The sequence below is a fragment of the Cynocephalus volans genome, chromosome 11, assembly GCF_027409185.1.
Source record: "Cynocephalus volans isolate mCynVol1 chromosome 11, mCynVol1.pri, whole genome shotgun sequence".
Classification (NCBI taxonomy): Eukaryota; Metazoa; Chordata; class Mammalia; order Dermoptera; family Cynocephalidae; genus Cynocephalus; species Cynocephalus volans.
This window is the reverse complement of record NC_084470.1, coordinates 96883243-96906937: the sequence shown is the minus strand read 5'-3', so window position 1 is coordinate 96906937 and position 23695 is coordinate 96883243. Positions and strand designations below refer to the sequence as shown.

Genomic DNA, 23695 nt, shown 5'->3' with positions numbered 1-23695 from the left:
GAAGCGTCAAATCACCTATAAGGGATCCCCAATCAGGCTAACATCAGACTTTTCAACACAAACCCTAAAAGCCAGAAAGGAATGGGATGATATATTCAAAATACTAAAAGACAGAGATTGTCAGCCAAGAATACTCTACCCTGCAAGGCTATCCTTCCAAAATGAAGGGCAAATAGTATATTTCTCAGACAAACAAAAACGGTGGGAGTTCACCACCACACGACCACCATTACAAGAAATTCTCAAGGGAGTACTGGGTTTGGTTCCTGAAAAATAACTACCACTGCCATAAAAACCCAAGAAAAATCTAAACCCACTAGTATAATAAAAATGGCATTCATGAAGAGAAAACAAACAAACAAAAAGCTATCTACAACCTAAGGAACCAACAAACACAGAAAACAAACAGTAAATCAGAAAGCAAGGAACAAAAGACACCTAAGACAACCAAACAACAATCAATAAAACGCTAGGAATAAATCAACACTTTTCAGTAACAACTCTTAATGTAAAAGGCTTAAATTCCCCAATCAAAAGACACAGACTGGCTGACTGGATTAAAAAGGAGGACCCAACTGTATGCTGCCTTCAAGAGACCCACCTCACCCATAAAGACTCACATAGACTAAGAGTGAAAGGATGAAAAAAGATATACCATGCAAACAGAAAAGAAAAACGAGCTGGAGTAGCTATTCTTATATCTGACAAAGTAGACTTTAAACTAAAAACCATAAAAAGAGACAATGAGGGACACTACGTAATGATAAAAGGACTGATCCATCAAGAAGACATAACAATCATAAATATGTATGCACCCAATGTTGGAGCAGCCAGATTTATAAAACAAACTCTATTAGACCTAAAGAAGGAAATAGACACTAATACCATAATAGCAGGGGACCTGAACACCCCACTGTCAATATTGGACAGATCATCTAGGCAAAGAATCAGTAGAGAAACACAAGATCTAAACAATACTCTAGACCGATTGGACTTGGCCGATATCTACAGAACATTCCATCCAACAACCTCACAATATTCATTCTTCTCATCAGCACATGGATCATTCTCCAGGATAGATCATATATTAGGTCACAAATCAAGTCTCAACAAATTCAAAAACATTGGAATTATCCCATGTATTTTCTCAGACCATAATGGATTAAAACTAGAAATCAATAACAAATGAAATTCTGGAAACTATACAAACACATGGAAATTAAACAGCATTCTACTTAATGACATATGGGTCCAAGAAGAAATCAAGCAGGAAATCAAAAAATTTATGAAACTAATGAAAATAACGATACATCATACCAAAACCTGTGGGATACTGCAAAAGCAGTATTAAGGGGGAAATTTATTGCATTAAATGCTCACTTCAGAAGAATGGAAAGATGGCAAGTGAACAACCTAACACTTCACCTTAAAGATCTAGAAAAACAAGAACAATCCAAACCAAAGTTAGCAGACGGAAAGAAATCATTAAGATCAGAGCAGAACTGAATGAAATTGAAACCCAAAAAACAAAACAAAAGATCAATGAATCACAAAGTTGGTTTTTTGAAAAGATAAATAAAATTGACAAACCATTAGCATGGCTAACAAAAAGAAGAAGATAGAAGATTCAAATAACAAAAATTAGAAATGAAAAAGGTGATATTACAACTGATTCATCTGAAATACAAGGAATCATTTGAGACTACTATAAACAATTATACGCCAACAAGTTTGAAAATCTGGAGGAAATGGATAAATTTCTGGACACACACAAGCTCCCGAAACTGAGCCATGAAGATGTAGAAAATCTGAACAGACCAATAACAATAAAGGAGATTGAAGCTGTTATCAGAAAGCTCCCAACAAAGAAAAGCCCAGGACCAGATGGATTCACAGCAGAATTTTACCAAACATTCAAAGAGGAATTGACACCGATTCTTTACAAACTATTCCAAAAGATTGAAACAGACGCAAATCTCCCAAACTCTTTGTATGAAGCAAACATCATCCTGATTCCAAAACCAGGTAAAGAAATAACCAAAAAAGAAAACTACAGGCCGATATCCTTGATGAATATAGATGCAAAAATCCTCACTAAAATACTAGCAAACAGAATACAGCAACACATACGTAAAATTTTTCACCACGATCAAGTGAGATTCATCCCAGAGATGCAAGGTTGGTTCAACTTTACAAATCAATAAATGTGATACACCATATTAATAAAGTCAAACACAAGGACCATATGATCATCTTTATAGATGCTGAAAAGCATTTGATAAAATTCCGCACTCATTCATGACAAAGACCCTCTATAAGTTAGGTATAGACGGAAAGTATCTCAACATAATTAAAGCCATATATGACAAACCCACTGCCAATATCATACTGAATGGGGAAAAGCTGCAAGCTTTTCCTTTAAGAACAGGAACTAGACAAGGATGCCCACTCTCACCACTCCTATTCAACATAGTGTTGGAAGTACTAGCCAGAGCAATCAGAGAAGAGAAGGAAATAAAGGGCATCCAGATTGGAAAAGAGGAAGTCAAACTGTCCCTGTTTGCCGATGACATGATCCTATATATCGAACAGCCTAAAACCTCTACAAAAAAACTCTTGGAATTGATAAATGATTTCAGCACAGTAGCAGGATACAAAATCAACACACAAAAATCAGTAGCATTTCTATTCTCCAATAGTGAACATGCAGAAAGAGAAATCAAGAAAGCCTGCCCATTTACAATAGCCACCAAAAAAATAAAATACTTAGGAATTAAGTTAACCAAGGAGGTGAAAAATCTCTGTAATGAGAACTACAAACCACTGCTGAGAGAAATCAGAGAGGATACAAGAAGATGGAAAGATATCCCATGCTCTTGGATTGGAAGAATCAACATAGTGAAAATGTCCATAATACCCAAAGTGATATACAAATTTAATGCAATCCCCATCAAAATTCCAATGTCATTTTTCTCAGAAATGGAAAGAACTATCCAGACATTTATATGGAATAACAAAAGACCACGCATAGCCAAAGCAACGCTGAGCAAAAAAAAAATAAAGCTGGAGGCATAACACTACCTGACTTTAAACTATACTACAAAGCTATAATAACCAAAACAGTATGGTACTGGCATAAAAACAGACACACTGATCAATGGAATAGAATAGACAACCCAGAAATCAACCCACACACCTACAGCCATCTGATCTTTGACAAAGGCACCAAGCCTATACACTGGGGAAGAGACTGCCTCTTTAGCAAATGGTGCTGGGAGAACTGGATATCAATATGAAGGAGAATGAAACTAGACCCACACCTTTCACCATACACTAAAGTCAACTCAAAATGGATTAAAGAATTAAATATACACCCTGAAACAATAAAACTTCTTAAAGAAAACATAGGAGAGACACTTCAGGAAATAGGACTGGACACAGACTTCATGAATACGACCTCAAAAGCACGGACAACCAAAGGAAAAATAAACAAATGGGATTATATCAAACTAAAGAGCTTCTGCACAGCAAAAGAAACAATTAACAGAGTTAAAAGACAACCAACAGAGTGGGAGAAAATATTTGCAAAATATACATCTGACAAAGGATTAATATCCAGAATATACAAGGAACTCAAACAACTTTACAAGAAAAACACAAGCAACCCAATTAAAAAATGGGCAAAAGAGCTAAGTAGGCATTTCTCTAAGGAAGATATACAAATGGCCAACAGACATATGAAAAGATGTTCAACATCACTCAGCATCCGGGAAATGCAAATCAAAACTACACTGAGATACCACCTAACCCCAGCTAGGATGGCTAAAACCCAAAAGACTCTGAACAATAAATGCTGGTGAGGTTGCGGAGAAAAAGGAACTCTCATACATTGTTGGTGGGACTGCAAATGGTGCAGCCTCTATGGAAAATGGTATGGAGGTTCCTCAAACAATTGCAGATAGATCTGCCATATGACCCAGCTATCCCACTGCTGGGAATATACCCAGAGGAATGGAAATCATCAAGTCGAAGGTATACCTGTTCCCCAATGTTCATCGCAGCACTCTTTACAATAGCCAAGAGTTGGAACCAGCCCAAATGTCCATCATCGGATGAGTGGATACGGAAAATGTGGTACATCTACACAATGGAATACTACTCAGCTATAAAAATGAATGAAATACTGCCATTTGCAACAACATGGATGGACCTCGAGAGAATTATATTAAGTGAAACAAGTCAGGCACAGAAAGAGAAATACCACATGTTCTCACTTATTGGTGGGAGCTAAAAATAAATAAATAAATTCACACACACACACACACACACACACACAAAACCGGGGTGGGGGGGGAGAAGACATAACAACTACAATTCCTTAAAGTTGATACGAGAAGCAAACATAAAGGACATTGTCGGGAGGGAGGGGGGAGAGGGAGGAGGGAGGGAGGTTTCGGTAATGGGCCACAATAATCAACCACATTGTATATCGATAAAATAAAATTAAGAAAAAAAAAGAAAGAAAGAAAAAGAAAAGACCATCTTATATAGCCTAAATTCCTGCCGTTTTCCTGCCCAAGTTTCCATTCAGGTCCTCTTATATAAATGAGGGAATGCAGTCCAGCTAATTTGGATTGGCAGACTATTGGACACAGTCCATTGGTCACTTTTGGAGCCTAATTTGCATCCGGCCCTTGGCGGATGTGAGACTGCTGTTATATCACAGAGGGCGGGTACAGGAAGCAAGCTAAGTCGCAGAGGCCAGAGTCTGCAGTTAAGGCAGTCAAGCATAGAGTTTCGAAAACAGTTTCTCAAGTGGAAAACGGGAAAAGGCTTAACAATTAGAAAATGTTTAGGGTTCCCTGCAACAAGGAGATACACTAAAACATATTACAGGACTCAAAGGATGAAGACAGAGCCTTCTGATTTGGGAAGAGGATCAGAAAAAGCTTCATGAAGAAAACAGTATTTGAAAAAGGGAGGGCTTTGGAGACATGCAGGAGGAGGTTGGGTAGGTACAGCATTTCAGGAAGAGAAAACAGAACAGGCAAAGACATGAAGGTGGGAAATAGCAAGTAATCTAAATAATCTAACTTGACTGAAACATCTGGCTATGTACTAGGCAGTAAGGACAGATAAGGCTAGAAAATCAGGCTGGAATCCTACAAAGATTCTTGAATGCCGCAGCAGATGGTTTCATTAGTTCTGGTGATGGTGATACTGGTAAGAATGTGTCAAAATGGCCTATTGTAAAAGTTTAGCATAGGATAAACTCACCTGGTACTTGTCAGTAATCTAAAAATAATACATTCTCAGTGACAGTACTTGGAGCCCTAGCCACAGACAGCTCTGTGCTGAGCTCTTCAAATGCACTATTTTATATTTCACCCTCACAATAATTCTGTGAGGTAGGGATTCTTATTGTAGATGAGAACACCATGGCTCACAAAGGTCAAGAACCTCATCCAGTGTCACACAACAAGCAAGGCAACGGGCCAGAATATCAAATAGGTCTGGCTCTAGAATTTGTGCTCTTAACCACTATACTGCCTCTTACTCTCTTGAAGTATTTGCAAGTATGTCAAATCTGTTACCCTTAATACTTTAACAGTGGCTAACATTTATTGAGCACATTTATTACTGTGCATGCCAGGTACAGTTTAAAAGCTTTACATGTATTATTAACTCACTTAACCGCACAATAACCCTATACCTATTTTGCAGATTAAAAAACTAAGGCACAAAGAGGTTAAATAACTTGCCTGAAAATAAGCTGCTACTGAGTGGAGGTGGAGCCAGGATTCAAACCCAGGCAGTCTGGCTCTGAAGCCCATGCCTTTGCCATTAAGCTTTGTGGCCTTCATTAGCATTACTGTCAGCATATGCCATAGTTGACAAAATAATTAACAATAGTTTTCAAGCCTTATCAAAAGCAAAAAATAAAAAAAAACAAGAAAAGGGGAAAAAAGGTACCATCACCTACTTAAGGCATTACATGTAGAATTCAGAAAGCATGATGTCTGGGCTTTTTAGTTCTAGTTTTTAATTATTTTTTGTTTTGTCTCATCCTGCACTATCAGCTGGCATATCTAGCTGCCATCAGGATTGCTAGTATATAAGAATCCCTACACCTCCTATTCTAATAGGTTGTTTTAATCCTGTAATTGGACAAAGACCAGATAAGCAATCTTCATTCATTATTCATTCATTCACGAATACATCTATCAGATAGTAACAACCACTGACCTGACTAGGCTCTGGAATAATGTGGAAATGAGTAAGACACAGCCATTGCTTTTAAAGGGTTTATAGACTTCTGGAATAAACAGATTCAAAAATAACTCTTACACTCTACAGACTCTATGTATCACAAGAGAGGAATGAATAAAATTCTGTGCCACGGGTTGAAAACGGAGGAAATCAGGCTGCATTTGGCAAGGAAATGTTTTCTTTGGCCCACATGGTGTTTAATTTTGTTTTTTCAGATTAGGTGCCAACATTTAAAAATGAGGACATTTCACATAAAAACCCACATTTCTAGCTCCTGGTAAAAATAGGCAGTTCTAAGCACACTAGGCCAAATTCCTGCATGGTGGTAATTGGCAGGGGCTGAGCAGCAGCTGCCCCTTTCAGGCAGAGCATTAACTCTCCAGTTTGCCATTCTCTTGTCACTCTACTACTCTCTGACATCGAAGCCAAACATTCAGTTGCCAGTTATTACCAGCTTGTGCTGTGGGTATTTTTATAATAAAGAGAAAAGTAAAAAAAAAAAAACCAAACAAGCCATATTTACTCAAATCTCTATGAAAAGTAGAAATGAAAGATACACTGGTAGGGTTAGGTGTTTCAAGCAAAGTGGGGTACAGAATAGAATATTCCTAGGGAGAACAGATAATGAAGCAAATAAACATCTCCCATTTATGTTACCTTCCTGGCTCCTGCAGACATTTGAGTTTGCCACCTCTGTGAGACAGGAAAAAATTAACGCAGTGGCTGAGGAAGACTTGAGCTTGAAAGCTGGCTTTGTGATCTTGGGAAATTATCTGCCCTCTCTGTGCTTCAGTGTCCTCGTCTGTAAAACAGAGGTAATTATAGTACCTACCTAAGAGAGTTGTTGTGAGGAGAGTAGGAGATAAAGGCTATGAAGTTCTCAGCCAGTGCCTGGCACACAGTAGACGTTAGCTACTACTAGTGCAGAGTACAAGAGAGCAAGGCCATCTCCAAAGGGAGCCTTAAAAAATGATCAGGATTTCAATGTGAGGAGGTGAGGAAAGAAGGCCTGCTTTACACAGAGAAAGGGCTCGGAAAAGACAGAACGAGTGGCAAGTATCCTGTCCCAACGGCCAAAACAGTCTCACAATGAAGCCAAGATCATCCAGGAAGACTTTTGAGAGTTAGACCGCGAGGAACTATCCAATAAATCAGCATTTCCCAAAATGTACCACTGTGTGATGGATTCAGGTGATAAAAACGCAACAGGACATTAAATAACGTTGAATCTGAAGGTGAGATAGTCACTCTCCTTCGACCCCTTTCAGACTTTCTCGTTAGGAGAGTCCTGATGCGATGCTGCCTTGAGTACTCTGACCACACCTGTGAATCTCCAGTTCTAGACGTAGCAAGACGTAGGCTGGGAGGGTCCCCGGCCACAGCACCCAGCTCAAACTCCTAGCGCTGCTTTGCTTCTCCCTGCTCTAAGTCGCACAGTTATCTTACACTGACAGCAGGCGATACTGGTGTTTCACATTCGGAGTAAAGTTTTCTTGTGAAACGTAAAATCACATTCAAGCGAAAATAAGCGAGAGCACTTAAAGTGTCAAGTAAACGAGCACGGGTAACACGCGGAGGCACACACAGTGGTGGCGTCGGATGAGCCCGGGACGGAAGGGGAAGGAGCGACGAGTCCAAGTCGTGACGGTACCGAGCCGCCGCGACGGGCGCAGCCCCACGCGTGCGCTTCCCTCTGCCCCCCCGAGCCTCAGGGGCTTCTGCACCGCCCAAGGCAGGGAGGTGGCCCCTCAGCCTCCAGCCAGGGTCTGGGCCCTCGCCCGGCCGCCACCGCGATGCTTGCCATGGCTCCCGCCATCCCGGCCGAGGCCCGGCTTTCCGCCCCTCCCGGACTGCCAGCTCCTCACCACTGCTCGGCTTTATCTCTCCACGTCAACACGACCCGCATCGCGGCTCCCTTCACGCCACCGGCCTCTCCTCCTCGCCTCAACGACGAGTTCCACTACGCCAGCCACTTCGGCTACCCGCGCTGCCCCTGGCAACGCACATGCGCAGTGAGCTACGCACGAGTGCGCGCGCACAGCTCCCAGTGCGCATGTCCAAAAGGGAAGGCGGGAAAAGGAGCACAAACGAAGGCGAAAGCGCAGCTAGGGCGCGCGCGATTGGTCGGGGCGGGGGCGGGGGCGGGGCGTCTTCATAGACAAAGGATTTGATAGGTGGAGCCCTGGACATGGCAGCCGCAGTTGAATCGGCGGCTGGTAGGCAGCTCCCGAGCCTGAGGGACTTTCCCTAGGTTCAGGCGCTTGCTTCACTGTGGCCCTCTGCGCCGTAGGAGTTTTCACATCTTACTCCTCTCCACATCTGGGTCGTCCCACCTCTCTCCCCGCTGCTGCAGCCGGAGCTCGCTTAACCTGCACGGCTGGGATGGAGAGCCCGAGCCTGGGGGACGGCGGAGCGGCCCCCGCGGTCAGCTCCCGAGAGCTCCTGCTCGCAGGCCGGCCGAGTGACCTCTGGCAAGTTATCGTCCCCTTTCGGTCCTCACTTTCACCACCGTAAAATGGGAGCGGGGAAGTAGACGGTGTGTGGGCCTTTCTAACCGAGGTCGGCAGACCTCGAGGCATGCAGGGTTAGTTGCTAGGAGCGGGGGCTGGAGTTCTGGCACTCTTGCCCTGGAATCTGCCCTGGAGTGCCCGAATTCCTAACGCCAGATGACTAAGGAGCTGAGAAGAGCAGGCAGATTTTGTGGTGCAAGGAGAGGTCTGCTTGGGTTGGAGGCTCCTAGGAAGACCTTGGAGGAGAGGGCATGTTCAACAGACCCCGAAATTGGTCCCATGAGAAGTAACAAGTACAGTCTTTTATTGCACGTATGTATATGTGCGATATGAAGTTAAGGTGATTTAACTACATTTTTTCCAAAATTTAATCCTCAGAACTACCTTAATAGAAATTCTTTACCTCCTTTTAACAGGCGAAGAGATGAGACTTTGAGAAATTAAATAACTTGCTCCTGGACACACAGCTAGTAAACGATGCAGCTGGGTTTGAGCCCAGTCTTTTGACTTCAAAGTTTGTGCTTATTTCACCAGATTTTTGTTTCTGTAATCTCTAAAATTGTAATCTATATCATCTCATAAGATCCATCCAGCTCCTCAAAATTATTTAACCCCAAATTACATAAGAAGACCTTGATTCTAATTCTGTTTAATTACTAGTTCTTGCTTAATTATCTTATTTTTAGAAAAGAAATTGGGTTAGGTGATCCCTCTACATCCATCCAACTTTTAAAATGTGTGAGTTAGTGATTAGGATATGCTTTACTGAATTTTTTCAGTAACAGTACAGGGGAGAAATATTAGACCAAGATTTGGTAGACTTGGGTTCTGGTATCAGTTTCGCAGTTAATTTAACTTTCATGTCACTCAGTTTTTTTCAACAAAACGAGAATAAACCTCATCCTACACATCTCACAAGGTTATCATGAGGATCGAGAACGAAGGAGATTTGAAAATTCTGTATCAGAAATTATTTGTCTTTTGGAGAGTTACAACACTGATGAAAGTGATAGACACTCTCCCCCAGAAAAATGCACACATGTGTAAAAATTTTACCTCACTTATTTGCGAAGTAGAGGGGGTGACTCACTGATTCCTTTAAGCAGTTTTGTTGATCCCAGGTTAAGAGCTCACCTATTGGAAACTTATGCCAAATGTCATCAGAAATCTTTATAATAGCCCCATGTGATGATCAACCAAAAGAGTTTCTAGCCAGTAGCTCGACCTTTTCATTGTGCAGAGATTTCCAACACTTTTAAACCCATGTTGGAGTAGAAGAAACATTTGAAGGACAGGAAGAAACCCCCATACCGCAAGACTGGTCCACACTGGGGCCGGCCCGTGGCTCTCTCGGGAGAGTGTGGTGCTGATAACACCAAGGCCATGGGTTTGGATCCCAGATAGTGATGTCCCGTTAGCTCACTTGCGAGAGCGTGGTGCTGACAACACCAAGTCAAGGGTTAAAATCCCCTTAGTGGTCATCTTTTTTTAAAAAAAAAAAGACTTATTATTAACCTGATAATCCATGTGGTTCCCACACTGTCATGGATTGAATAAGCAGAGGACAATAAATTTGAAATGAGTTAATCACTTGTACTTTGTTTTTCCAGCAAGGAAGATGTCGCTGTTGGATTGGAAAGAGCGGGAGAAGATGAGAAACAAATGTTGAGAAGCAGTGAGTGTGATTCCCTGCTACAAGGACCTGTTGCTTCAGCTGAGTTTGGTGGCAGTGCAGTGACAGAATGCTGTAAGTCTGTCCCACATGGATGGGAAAGAGTTGTGAAGCAGAGGCTATCTGGGAAAACAGCGGGAAGATTTGATGTCTCCTTTATCAGGTAAGCATGGAAGGTGGTAAAGACAGTAGAGCGAATAATTTTGTCTAGACAGTGGAAAAGCATAGCAGGAATCTTGGCTTTTTCTATTTTTACTGTCATATGCAGTGGATTCTATTCCTTCAATGTCGTTATTTAGTTATATCAAGTAATTTGGGGACAGTTACGTACATTTTGTCCCTCCTACTGTGAATGGTTAATGGTGAGGTTGAACTTGTTTTTGTAAATCCATTTTATACAGTCATATAGGAAACCAATTTAAAGTGCTATTTATCACAATCATATAGGAAACCATTTTAAAATGCTATTTCACTCTTTTTTATTTTTAAATGTTGCCACTGGCAACATTTGGAAATTATTAACTAGAAATCTGAAATGTGGTCCAATTCTTTTAAAAAGTCACTTCTATTTACTAGCAATAAGTTTCTTTTAATATCATTTTCTAGCCCACAAGGACTGAAGTTCAGATCCAAAAGTTCACTTGCTAATTATCTTCACAAAAATGGAGAGACTTCTCTTAAGCTAGAAGATTTTGATTTTACTGTACTTTCTAAAAGCGGCATCAAGTCAACATGTAAAGACTGCAGCATGGCAACTCTGACATGTCAACTACAAAACGAAAGTAGCAATTCAAGCTGGAACCTCAGGACACGAAGCAGATGGAAAAAAGATGCATTTCCTCTGCCAAGTAGTGATGTGCAGTTGCAAGATAGCAGAGGACTGTCTAACTTTAGTTCTGTTCATTTGCTTTTGAAAGAAGATGAAAGTGTTAATGATGTTAACTCCCGAAAGTTTAGAAAGTCCAAAGGAAAAGTGACTGTTTTCAAAGGAACTCAAATTAAGAAATCTAAAAAAGGACGTGGGAAGAGTCTTTCAGATTCTGTTCAAAGTAATAGAAAAAGAGAACCTGTGTATAGTAAGGCAGATGCTGAAAGCGAGCCTCTTGCACAAGAAAATCAGCTTGATAGAACTTTCTGCATTTCTGATGCCAGAACAAGAGACAAGACTCTCAACGTGACTAATGAAGAAAAGGGCCTTGTAAAAGAAAAATCATTGAGTTCAGGATCAAATTTTCATTTTGAACAAACAATTTCTGGCATCATAAACAAATTTTGTTCAACCAAAGAAGCAGAACGCAACAAGAAGTATGAGGATACCATTTTAGAATCAAAGGAAATCAGACCAAAAATAGAAGTTGAGGAAAGGAAGGAACATTTACATATTGACATTTTAAAATGTGGCTCTGAAATGGACAGCTGCTCACAAACCAGCAAAGACTTTACTTCTGAGAAAGGATTTCAAGGTATTCAGTGCTTTAAAGTGGTATTAAACACTATGTGATGAGGAGTTTATACTCCTGCATCTTTTGTTTCTTGCCTGTACCCAGTTAAGATGTGGGACTAGAGCCAAGATATCAGATACATTCTACCAGTTGATCCTAAACGGTTGTGTAACTCATCTTCGAGTTGTGTAACTGATCTTCCAGCCCTTTCCTATCGCAGAGAGAGAATCAGCTGGCTACTGCCATGATGCCCCAGCAAAGGGACCATAAGCAGCTGCCAGCCACCATCTCTCCCTGGTGCAACAGCTGGGACTTTCCCTTCTTCCCATCCTCTTTCCGGCCAGTATTCTTAAGACCTTAAGGAAAATTAAAAGGCTTCACTTGTGAAAAATTTGGGGAAGACTCCTTTTATACATAAACTGGTCAGAAATAGTTGGTGTCTTTTCTTCACACCCTTCCTGTTACTTACTACTGATGCATGACTTCGAATTTAATTTTGTATATATCGTAGTCATTTCTTATCTTCTGTTATAATGTAGTGCATATCTAAAATGCTTTAGAGCTCTGAATAATTCAAAAGTGTAATCACATAGTTCATCTATTATTTATAATATGCTCTTAATACAGAGTTCAAAGCTTAGCAGTTTTGTCTTTATAATACCTCAGTGAATGAGATAAAAAGGAGACCGTTTGAGCAGCTCTGTATTAGTTATTCATTATGCCATTATGGTATAATGAATAACTCCTTTAAAGAAGAATAGTAATTTTACCTAAAATTGTAGGACCGGCCTGTGGCTCACTTGGGAGAGTGCGGTGCTGATAAGGTTAGCTCACTTGGGAGAACGTGGTGACAACACCAAGTCAAGGGTTAAGATCACCTTACTGGTCATCTTTTAAGATAAAATAAAATAAAATTCTATGGGGAAACATCCTGGACACATTTGTGGAGCAGGGGATTAGACTTGATTCCTGTTCTCAGTCCCACCCATGATTTTATGTCTTTTCTGGGCTTGGAATTTTTTACCTAAAATGGCCATATAGACTAGGTACTACATAAGAATTCTTCAAGTCAGTTCTTTAAAGAAAGCTTTGAACTTTATGTAGATTTATTGCTAGTATAATGGGCAAATTAAATATTAAAAAATCCTTTTGTGACTAAGATGGGAGTATCCCATTCATCCTATACTCAGCATAAGATGAGGTACCCTTAGGAATAGTAAAGACTTTCCCACTGGCTTAGCTAGAAATTGCCAAGTAAAAAGGGAGGCAAATTAGTAATTATTTATAGGAACTCAGAAAAAGTTATCAAGTAGCTAGTAAGAGCAGTTTCCTTTGTTCTAACTTTTAAAAATTTTCTACTGGGCTTTACCTCTTCAAACTAGAATAGCAAAAAAATACTAGATGAATTATCTGGAGACCTGGATACTTGTGTCAGTCTATAGTCAATCCCAATATCGTTTTGGGACTGTTGCTTAATTTTGAAGCCTTAGTTTCTTCATCTGTAAAATGGAGATGAAAACACTCACTGGTCCCGTGTTTCACATCGAGAATACTGTAAGGTAAAATGAGAAGTGAGAAAGATGTCTTCATGCTTCACAAGTGCAAGGTGTTATTAACTGATATTCAAATTTAAAGGTATTGCTAAAGGGAGTATTAAATGTGATGATTTTAGAAATTTGAGAAGTCCGATAACACTGCTTCCTAGTAGATAGTGGTCTTAGGTGTTCCAAACCTTAGGTTTTTCTGAAGGTTTTGTTTTGTCTATATCCCTTTTTTGGTAAGTTTAAAAGTGTTCACTGCAGAAATTTTGGAAAATAAAAATTTTCACTCAGCAACAACCATTATACCATTTTGGTTTATTTCATTCTTAATCTCTCTATTTTTATTTATATATATTTCCTCTTTTTTATAAAATTGGGATCATATGTAGAATCTTGCTTTTTTCATTTAGAAGTTAATGTCATGGGGAAAAGTTCATGATACAGTCTCAAAAATATTTTAATAACCACATTATATAAATGTGTCATAATTTAAAATATTCCATACTGTTTCTAATTTTTTAATACTATGAACTGTGAACATAAATCATAAAGGTCTAGTGTAACTAGAGTGACGCATGGACTGAGGAGCCATACTGCCTGGATTTGAATTTTAGCTCTGACACTTACTAGCTCTGTGACCTTGGGCAAGTTACTTGCCTTCTATATGCCTCAATTTCCTTATCTGTAAAGTAGAAATATAATAGTATGTAGCTTATAGATCATTAGGATTAAATTGATTCATTTATGTAAAGAGCTTAGAATAGTGCCTGACATGCTTTATGATAGTGGTGAATGGGCCGGCCCTTGGCTCACTCGGGAGAGTATGGTGCTGATAATACCAAGGCCATGGGTTCGGATCCCATATGGGGATGGCCGGTTAGCTCACTGGGTGAGTGTGGTGCTGACAACACCAAGTCAAGGGTTAAGATCCCCTTACCGGTCATCTTTTTAAAAAAAAAAAAAATAGTGGTGAATTATTATTATTTGCATCTCTGAATGTTTCTTTAGGCTAAATGATAGATTCTATAAACAGCGTTTATTATTTCTTTTCAGAAGAAAGCATCCCACGAACACAAATAGAAAAAAGAAAAACAAGCTTGTATTTTTCCAGCAAATATAACAAAGAAGGTATCCTTTTCCCAATCAGAACATCGTATTTTGAATGTATTTTGGGTGTTCAGCTCTGACACAGTATTTTGTTTAGCTCTTAGTCCCCCACGACGCAAAGCCTTTAAGAAATGGACACCTCCTCGGTCACCTTTTAATCTCATCCAAGAAACACTTTTTCATGATCCATGGAAGCTCCTCATTGCGACTATATTTCTCAATCGGACCTCAGGTTTGTGGATTATTTTCATCTGTCTTAGTAGAGACTGGTGAGGAGAAAGAGCACTGAATTGATCAGGAGGCCTGGGTTCAAGGTCCATTTCGAGTCTGTGTAAACCTCACGTAAGGCCCTCCCCTTTCAGCCGTCAGACTCTTCACGTATGAGAAGGTTAGACTAGATGACATTCAACAGCTTTTTTAGCATTAGGGGCAGATTTTCATTTTTTTCTATTTCCAAATTAGTTTTACGCATCAGTGAAAATCATTTAGTTAACATTCTTTATCCTTTGTCATGTATAAGCATCTCTTTTTCATTGAATGCACCTTCTGTTTTATATACTTCTAGTCTAGTATCCAGTGATCTGATTATTTAAAAACTAACATTATACAAGACTAGGTTTCAGCATAATTTGGACTGGTAGCCAAAGAGATTATCAATGTTGGTATTTGACTGTGACAGTGATTGCTGGTTCAGGTAGGCAATGGCTTCTCATCAGTGGTTAAGACAAATAAAAAACCTCTACATGAGATTTCTAGATGAGAAAATACCTGAACCTGAAATCAGCCTATCTGGAGGCTTGTAATCATACACTTATTTTTACTTTCCAGGCAAAATGGCAATACCTGTGCTTTGGAAGTTTTTGGAGAAGTACCCTTCAGCCGAGGTGGCGAGAACCGCAGACTGGAGAGATGTGTCAGAACTTCTTAAGCCACTTGGTCTCTATGATCTTCGAGCAAAGACCATTATCAGGTTCTCAGGTACTTTTCCATATGCCGAAAGGAAAATATATAAATTGTGCTTGTTTAACAGAGCCACACCTTAAATCTTAATGTCCTCGGATGCTACATTAATGGAAGTTATTCAGCTCAAGCACCAAAGGCAATTAAAAACAGTTCACTTGCCCCAACCTGCAGTCTCCTGCTGAGCCAGGCAGTCTTTGCCCAGCACTGGGTCAGGCCATGTGGGCAGAATTAGGGGGAGAAGTCAGTGAAGCAGAAAGACCAGTCCCTGACCTCAAGGACATTACCTCTGTCTCCTTAGCACAAAATAGTGGTTAGGAAGTGGCAGGTGGTAAGAGTGCTGTGGAAATTTAGAGGGAAAAGTTGTCACAACTGCAGTTGTTAGGAAAGAGCCTTCCTGTCCCTTTCTGCCATGCTCCTCCTGCCCCTGTCACCACACGTTTAGGGAAGGTGTCTTTCTAGAGGCTGACCCGATGTGTGGGATGTTGTGTTCTTCAGATGAGTATCTGACAAAGCAGTGGAAGTATCCGATTGAGCTCCATGGGATTGGTAAATATGGTAATGACTCCTACCGAATATTTTGCATCAATGAGTGGAAGCAGGTGAGGCCCACTCCCAGCCAGAACATATCCAGCACATTTTGTTTCTGAGGCAAAATAAGTCCACCATTATGGCTAAAACTATTTCTTAGACACAAGTGCTATTAAAGTCATGGCCCCTTTTGTTTCCAACTGGAGGGGCAGTGGGTGGTATGGGGTTCTTGGTAACAGGAAGAGGATCCATAGACACTCCCAAGTCTGCAAAGATCCCTTGGTGTGGCCTCTGGCTGACCTCCAGCAGTTTGTCACTTCTGGCCCCGTCCTGTCCCTGTTCATGCACTGTCTCTAAGCCTGACACGGTTTTCCCCTGTCAGAAGTACACTCCTGAAGGAAACCAGGCGGGTTTGGGCTTAGAATGTGTGCTTGTTGTGTTTCTCCTGGTGGTCTCTGACTTTTTTTTATGGTGACTGGGTTCTCCTCAGCTACCTGTTCTGTTGACTCTGCCCAGCCCGCTGGCATCCTGGTAGCATCCTGGCAGCTAGTGGGTGGCCTAGTGCGCTGCCATCTCGGCTTGTGACTTTCCCTAAAGTGTTCAGCCAGTAGGTCTGGCCAGACCTGAGCCGAAGAACTGCAGTCCTGTCCCTGTTCCACCAGAGTGATCCATATGACCTGAGTAGTCCATTTAACCTGTCAGGGTCTATAACTTCCTTCTGGAAAATGGGGTATTAATCCTTAACTCATGTTGTCGCCACACCACACTCCAGGTCATGATGAGACTCAGTGGTAGATTGGAATTTACTTTATAAACTACAGAATTACCTTCATAAAAGGTATAATTTTAAACATTTATGAATCCCATTAGGTTAAATGTTATAATTTTCAGGTGTATTATCATAATGTACTGTTCCCCACCAAACCATTAAGTCAATTTTTAAAAGTATATTTCTGACTAACTTACGTAAGGCCTCTGTCTCCTAACATGTTGTATTTTCTTCCAGGTGCACCCTGAAGACCACAAGCTGAATAAATATCATGACTGGCTTTGGGAAAATCATGAAAAATTAAGTCTGTCTTAAAATTCTTTAAGGTTTTCAAACTCGCCTTTATGCATTGTCTTACACTTCAATTCCTAGAGCTGTGTGAAACACAGTCAACGTCTTTCCATACATATAGATTTTAATTAGCCCAACTAGAAGCCCAGTGTGTATTTTCTTAATGTATGTGCTAGAACATATTTTGAGATTTTCTTAAAAGAATAAATTATTTGACAGCAATCCTAAAAATGTATGCAGTTTTTCTAATAATGAAATTTGATGTGAAGGTGAAAAACACTTTTCTAAACTATCAGTAAGGGCTAGTTGGTTAGTTCAGTTGGTCAGAGCATAGCCTAATAACACCAAGGTCATGGGTTCAGATGCCCACACTGGCAAACCACCAAAAAAAAAAAAAAAATTATCAGTAATAGAAAGCAAATTTCTATCAACCCTGCTAGAGGGAAGATTAGATTTTTTGTTCTCTTTTTATACAAAATGATATTATTCAATTGTTATGTGAAGAAGCGATCAGAGTTTGCAGCCAAACACGTAATGAAAAGTTTTAGAGTGTACTAGACAGTTAATTAATAAAACTATTTTGTTTAAAAAAAAAAAAAAGCTAACCCCCAAAGAAAAATAGGATTCCTTTGGTTCTAGATGACTCCACACTGGCTGTTAGGAATGGTAGATTTGACCCCAGCTTCCGTTTGATAACCTGAGGTGAATGTCTGCCAGCAGCTCACCGGCTTCTGGCTTCATGCCTTTTACCTTGAACCCTTTGTGAAAACTCATCTCTCATCTTCCAGTTGGAGCATGGGACCTTTTAAATATTATGCCATTTTTATTACAGGTATTGTAATGTTATAGTTCAAATACTGAAATATTTATTTAGAAAGAACTCATCTCAGAACTCAAAAAGAAATTCTGCGTTAAGTGTTAATTACCAATTGCCATTTTAAGGTATAATTTGAAAATTAAATTGACCAAATAAGTGAAAAAATCATAGTTCAGGAAACCTCCTTTGTTGCAGAGTGGTGTGTGAACAGAGTCAGAACGCATCATGATGCAGGGCAGGTCGGCTGTTTCCACTTTTGTGAGCAAGTGTCAGTTTTTAGAAGGATGGAATTTTTTTTTTTTTTTTTTAAAGATGACCGGTAAGGGGATCTTAACCCTTCCTTGGCTTGGTGTTGTCAGCACCACGCTCTCCCAGGTGAGCTAACCGGCCATCCCTATGTAGGGATCCAAACCCGTGGCCTTAGTGTTATCAGCACCACAGTCTCCCAAGTGAGCCACGGGCCGGCTGGCCCTAGAGGGATGGATTTTGACTAGAGAAGAAATCTGGCCACACCTCCCCCTCCCCAAGGCAAACATCTACCTCGTAATTCCCACCACTTCTTTATTTGACAAACATAAGAGTAACATTCACGAAATGCAAAGCCCTGTGCTGTGGAGGGGCACACAAATAAGAAGGCTATGTGGAGACCCTCAAAGAAAGGAGAAAGGCACACACGGTAATGGAGGGGAACAAGAGGTGATTTGTGGGGATGAGACATCCAGACGTGACAGCGTGTAGAGGGGCCTCTAAAGCCACAGCTGGGTTGGAGGGTAGGGCTAGCTCAACAAGCTTCCAGCATCAGGGTGTGGCTGCCTGGCAGGGCCTGTGTGGACACAGGAGGAGAGCTTTGTAGCAGAGGAGCTCAGGCCACAGCCAGGTGGACACAGGAGGAGAGCTTTGTAGCAGAGGAGCTCAGGCCACAGCCAGGTTGCTCGGGTTCCAGGCCTGGTGCTTCCCCTTTCCTGCAGGTGAGGTTGCCTGACCTCTACCTGTTTCCTCGGGTCTTTTTTGTTGTTAATTAATTAATTTATTTATTTAAAAAAAAAATTTTTTTTTTTAAAGATGACTGGTAAGGGGATCTTAACCCTTGACTCGGTGGTGTCAGCACCATGCTCTGTGAAGTGAGCTAATGGGGCATCTCTATATAGGAATCCAAATCTGTGGCCTTGGTGTTATCAGCACCACACTCTCCCAAGTGAGCCACGGGCTGGCCCTTAATTTTTATTTTTGACAGCGGGCCAGTTTGGGGATCCAAATCCTTGACCTTTAGTGTTGTGTACACCATGCGTTCTGAGCTAACTGACCAGCCCCACCTCACATCTTTCAAATGGGATAGTAGTGCCCACCCCGCATGGTCATTGTGATTATGTAGTTCATACATGTAATAGAGCTTAAATGGTGCCTGGCTTGTGAGATTGCTGTGTCAATGTGGCCCATGGGGACTGAGTGACTGCCTCAGGTCATTGAGAGGATCACAAAGATAATGCATCTCAGTAAAGGTGGTGTGTGGCAGAGTAAGCACTTAAGCAATTTTCTTTTTTTTATTGAAATAAAATTCATATAACAAAATTTACCATTTAAACTTTTTAAAATATACATTTCAATGGTTTTTAGTACATTTACAATGTTGTGCAACCATCGTCACTAATTCCAGAACATTTTCACCCCCAAAAAGAAACGCCAGGCCTGTTAGCAGTCACAATTCCCCCCTCTCCATTTCCTGGCAACAACTAATCTACTTTCTGTGTCTGTAGACTTGCCTACTCTGGGTATTTCATATAAATAGAATCGCACAGGATGTGGCCTTTTGTTGTCTGGCTTCTTTCATTTCAGTGCGCTGTCCTGAAGGTTTATCCGTGCAGCATGTATCCGTACTCCATTCCCTCTTATGGCCGTTGTATGTATATACCACATTTTGTGTATCAGTTGATGGACACTTCATGGGTTTATTATTAATACCACGGCACCCTGTGGTAAGGGAGAAAAGCGTACCAGAAACCCTGCTTCTCTCTGGCCACGACTCCCTTGGGTTCTTACAGCCGTCTGGAGGAGGCAGGACCTACTCTGGATAAGAAAACTTAGGCCTAAAGAGGCGGAACCGTGCCGCAGACCCGGGAGTTTTTGCTTCAGGTGGCGCTCAGCCCATTGGCGTGGGCGCGGTGGTCATGGCAACTGGTCGCTTCCACCCGCTGCGAGCTGAGCACGCGAGCCCAGGGACATACACTCACACGCACCCGCTAGCGCCTCTCCCAGAGCCGCGACCGTGGACTATTTCTATGAAACAAGCGGCGATCTGTTCCTGTCGCGGTTCGGTGAGTCCCTGGGAGCAGCGCCGCCTTCAGGAAGCCCTCGGCGCCCTTGGGACGCTTGAAGGTGGGGTGAGGGCGAACACCTGGCCGGAGGTCTCATTGTGCCGTCCCCCTCTGGGTGAGGAGTTGCCAGGGTGTTGGGAGCAGGTCCCGAACGTTTCTGAGGTTTCCATGGTCCGGCCTAGTTGGAGAAGCGGGCTGAGTTGCCTTGGCTTGTAATCAGAGGCCTGACCCACGTGCCTGAGGTCCTCGGCTGGTGCATTTCTCCGCTGGACATAATGGATTCACTATTATGGAGAAGAGGCCGGAGAAGACTTTAGTCTTCCAGCTTTTGTCGACATGCTACCAAGGGCCAAGCTCTTGGCAAAATACTGCAGCTTCGGATGTGAAGGACAGCGATAAAGGGATAATTACAGAATAAGAAAGGGTGAATGCTGGGTCTAGGGGTGTAAGAGGTGCCCTGAGTGCATGGGAGTTTTCCAAGCCAAAAGGGGGAGGAAAAGCATTTCCCGCAAGGAAACAGCATGCACAGATTGCCAGAAGCCTGGTGTCTCAGGAAACTACTGGTAATCTGAGTGTATCTGGAAACGAGGCGAAAAAGATCAGAAAGGGCCAGATCATGAAAGAGCTTGTAAACTAGGACATGGAAAAGCCACTGAGAATAACAGGATTGCACTGGGAGCGGTCAGCAAAAGCCGAGACTGAACTGGCAGATTCAGAATGCTGGGTGTGCAGAAATGAGATCTGGGACGTCAGGCGTGGAGACTGAAGGCCTTCTCCATGCATCTTTTTTGGTGCTGAACACATTAATGTCCGGTGGAGGGGCGGGGCGAGCTGGAGTGCCTGGCAACCTTTCCCAGGCCCACCGGTCAGGCCTCGCCAAAGATGCTGGGGGATGAGAGAGTCCAGGCTAGAAAGAACTACAGAGACTTGGGAATTGGCTGGACAGGGAACACAGAAGGAGCAATCAAAGATGATGCTCAGGTTGGTAGACAGGGGAACCTGGTAGGTGGAGGTGACTTTCACAGAGATACAGAACATACTGGGAGGACCTGGTTAGATGGGGATGGGGCATGGAGACAAATTTAGCCTTGGTTGAGTTGAAGATCTCTGTAAGCCATCTGAGTGGAGATATTTTAGGAGCAACTGGATGTATAATGTTGGAGCTAATTCTGAGTCATAAGTATTGGTAGGGTGTCCTCAGCATGTACAGGGTCGCAGAAACATAAGCATGAAGGAGATTATTTGAAAAAAGAAAGCCCAGGTGTAACGCATAAAATACCACATTTAAGGTCGGGAAAAGAGGGGCCCAAGAACAGTGCCCAGAGAGGTAGGATGGCACTTAGGGAGAGATTTGAATCAGAAGCCAAGGGAGGGGAGAATTTCAAAAAAGAGTGGAATTGTCTCCAGACATCTGCAGGCTGTCCCAGAAAAGAGAGAATAAGTGTGTTTTCTGGGGCATCACTGGGGAGGACTAGGACCAACTGGTAGAAATTCCAGGGAAACAAATTCTAGGTCAATATAAGGAAGTACGAGTATTTTCTAGCAGTCAGAGTTAGGTGTCCACAGTGTTAAGCAGAGAGCTCCATGTCGCTGGAAGTGTATATAAACAGAGGTTTGCTGGCTGGGTAGCTCACTTGGGAGAGTATGGTGCTGGTAACACCAGGGTCAAGGGTTTAGATCCCCTTACTGGCAAGCTGCCAAAAACAAAACAAAACAAAACAAAACAAACAACAGAGGCAGATTCTGCCAGCAGCACTCAGAAAGAGTCCCTGACCTGGGCAGGAGATCGAGCCAACTGGCCTCCAAGAGTTTTCCTTACCAAGTCCCCAGACACACTCTCACACATCTACTTGATGACAGCCTCTTTGTGAGTTCACCTCACTTTCCTATTGATGCACACAGAACCGCACTCCATGAGGAGGGTGCGGTGGGCAGGCAACGCTCTCCAGGGCGGTGAGAGGTAACCCATAATCATAGCACTGACTTACAGGATGAGAGGGACTCAGCAGGGGAAGCCTTGGGGAGTACCATGCCCTTCAGAGGGCACAGCAAATGCAGAAATGGAAAACCAAGAGCCAAGAAGGAGACTTTGGCCAGCCAGCAGAAAGGAGGCCAGCACTGATGGAGCCAGGTGCACCGCGGGTGGGGGGGTGGGAGGAAGCCAGGGAGGGAGGGGAGCAGGGCCTCGGTGAGGGTAGCTTTGTGTGCTGGCCTTGGCAGGAGGGGGTATTTATTCTAAGAGCACTAAGAAGCCATTGAAGGGTTTCAAATGGGGGAATGACAGGATCTGCTTTTACATTTTAGAAAGACTCTTCTGGCTGTGGGCAGAACGTGGGCTGGGGGTCTAGGGAGGCACAGGTGGAAGTGGCAGGACCAGTGAAGAGCATATTTGATTGTGTCCCCAGGGTCTGCAGGGTAGAGAGTGAATCCCTTAGCCTGGCTTTGACATGACTCCAACTTCATTTCCCACTAACCTTCTCTTTTACACACAATGTGCTTCCAACTTGTGGAACTGTTTAGTGACCCCCAAATCCTCAAAACCCATCCCTGAAACCCCTTTTGGTCTACCCACCCCTTGAAACCCGACCATTCTTGAGGATCCATGCCAGTGATAACCTCTTCCTCAATGACCTCCTGGGTCTCTCAATCAGCGTTTCTCCCCCAACTGAGAGAGCCTTGTTACCCCCTGGTCTCTTCCCTTGTTCCATCCAGCACACTGTGGTTGGGTGCCCAGCTTTGTTTGGGTCTGCACCTGTCACAGCATCCAGCCCTGGGTGATTTTTGGTAAATACTGGTTTGATGAATGACTAAATTCTGCCATCCCCTGCTGGGTATGGACTTTCATGTCATCAAGGAAATGATACATGGGTTGTGTTTAGAAGTGCTCACTTCTGTCCCTGTTGATGTACACTCTTATTATTTGCTGACTGTGAAAGAAGCACATGGGCATTGTAAAGAGATTTAATAGGGCCGGCCGGTGGCTCACTTGGGAGAGTGTGGTGCTGATAACACCAAGGCCACGGGTTCGGATCCCTATATGGGGATGGCCGGTTAGCTGATTTGGGAGAGCATGGTGCTGACAACACCAAGTCAAGGGTCAAGATCCCCTTGCCAGTCATTTTTAAAAAGAAAAAAAAAAAAAGAGAGAGAGCGAAATTTAATAATTATACTGAATATCCACTTTGTGCCAGACTGAGCGCCAGGGATACAGTCCCTGCCACTGGGAAACTCACAGGCTGTTGGGAAAGAAAGACACAGAAAGCATCTTCATTTCAGAAAAATATGGTAAATGCTTTGGGAACTGTGGGGACCCAGAGGGGACACAACTTACGGAACTGAGAAGGCTTCAAGGGATGGCGATGCTTGAGCTGAGTCACAAAGTATGAGCTGGGAATGATCAAGCAAAGTAGGGGACAGAGAAGAGCATTTCAGAGAGAGGAGACAGCATGGCTTGTGTACATGTTGGGAGGAGG

The 23695-nt window shown here is 42.4% G+C and overlaps 2 protein-coding genes across 6 annotated transcripts in view; one reads left to right on the top strand and one right to left on the bottom strand.

Moving 5' to 3' along the window:
- IFT122 (intraflagellar transport 122) overlaps nucleotides 1-8239 on the bottom strand; it is a 78127-nt gene extending 69888 nt beyond the window's left edge. For all 3 annotated transcript variants that reach the window (XM_063113693.1, XM_063113695.1, XM_063113696.1), the window contains exon 1: nucleotides 8136-8239. In XM_063113693.1, the coding sequence (XP_062969763.1) occupies nucleotides 8136-8176 (41 nt within the window). In that variant the 5' untranslated portion in view covers nucleotides 8177-8239. The remainder of the gene's footprint in view (nucleotides 1-8135) is intronic.
- Nucleotides 8240-8538: 299 nt separating this feature from the next.
- Nucleotides 8539-17263, top strand: MBD4 (methyl-CpG binding domain 4, DNA glycosylase). Of its 3 annotated transcripts, none has more exons than XM_063114623.1 (8): nucleotides 8539-8741; nucleotides 10391-10615; nucleotides 11059-11915; nucleotides 14492-14563; nucleotides 14640-14774; nucleotides 15371-15520; nucleotides 16001-16104; nucleotides 17040-17263. In XM_063114623.1, the coding sequence occupies exons 1-8, from the start codon at nucleotides 8653-8655 to the stop codon at nucleotides 17115-17117; spliced, it is 1710 nt and encodes a 569-aa protein (XP_062970693.1). In that variant the 5' UTR covers nucleotides 8539-8652; the 3' UTR covers nucleotides 17118-17263. The 3 variants fall into 3 exon arrangements, with proteins under 3 accessions (XP_062970693.1, XP_062970692.1, XP_062970695.1); XM_063114622.1 differs by having other exon boundaries at nucleotides 14489-14563; XM_063114625.1 differs by lacking the exon at nucleotides 14492-14563.
- The last annotated feature ends 6432 nt before the right edge of the window (nucleotides 17264-23695 follow it).

Coding starts and splice junctions, on each gene's coding strand:
- MBD4 (XM_063114622.1), top strand. CDS start 8,653: ATGGAGAGCCCGAGCCTGGGGGACGGCGGAGCGGCCCCCGCGGTCAGC. Junction 8,742..10,390: donor GGCCGGCCGAGTGACCTCTG/GCAAGTTATCGT, acceptor TTGTTTTTCCAG/CAAGGAAGATGTCGCTGTTG. Junction 14,775..15,370: donor ATTTCTCAATCGGACCTCAG/GTTTGTGGATTA, acceptor TTTACTTTCCAG/GCAAAATGGCAATACCTGTG.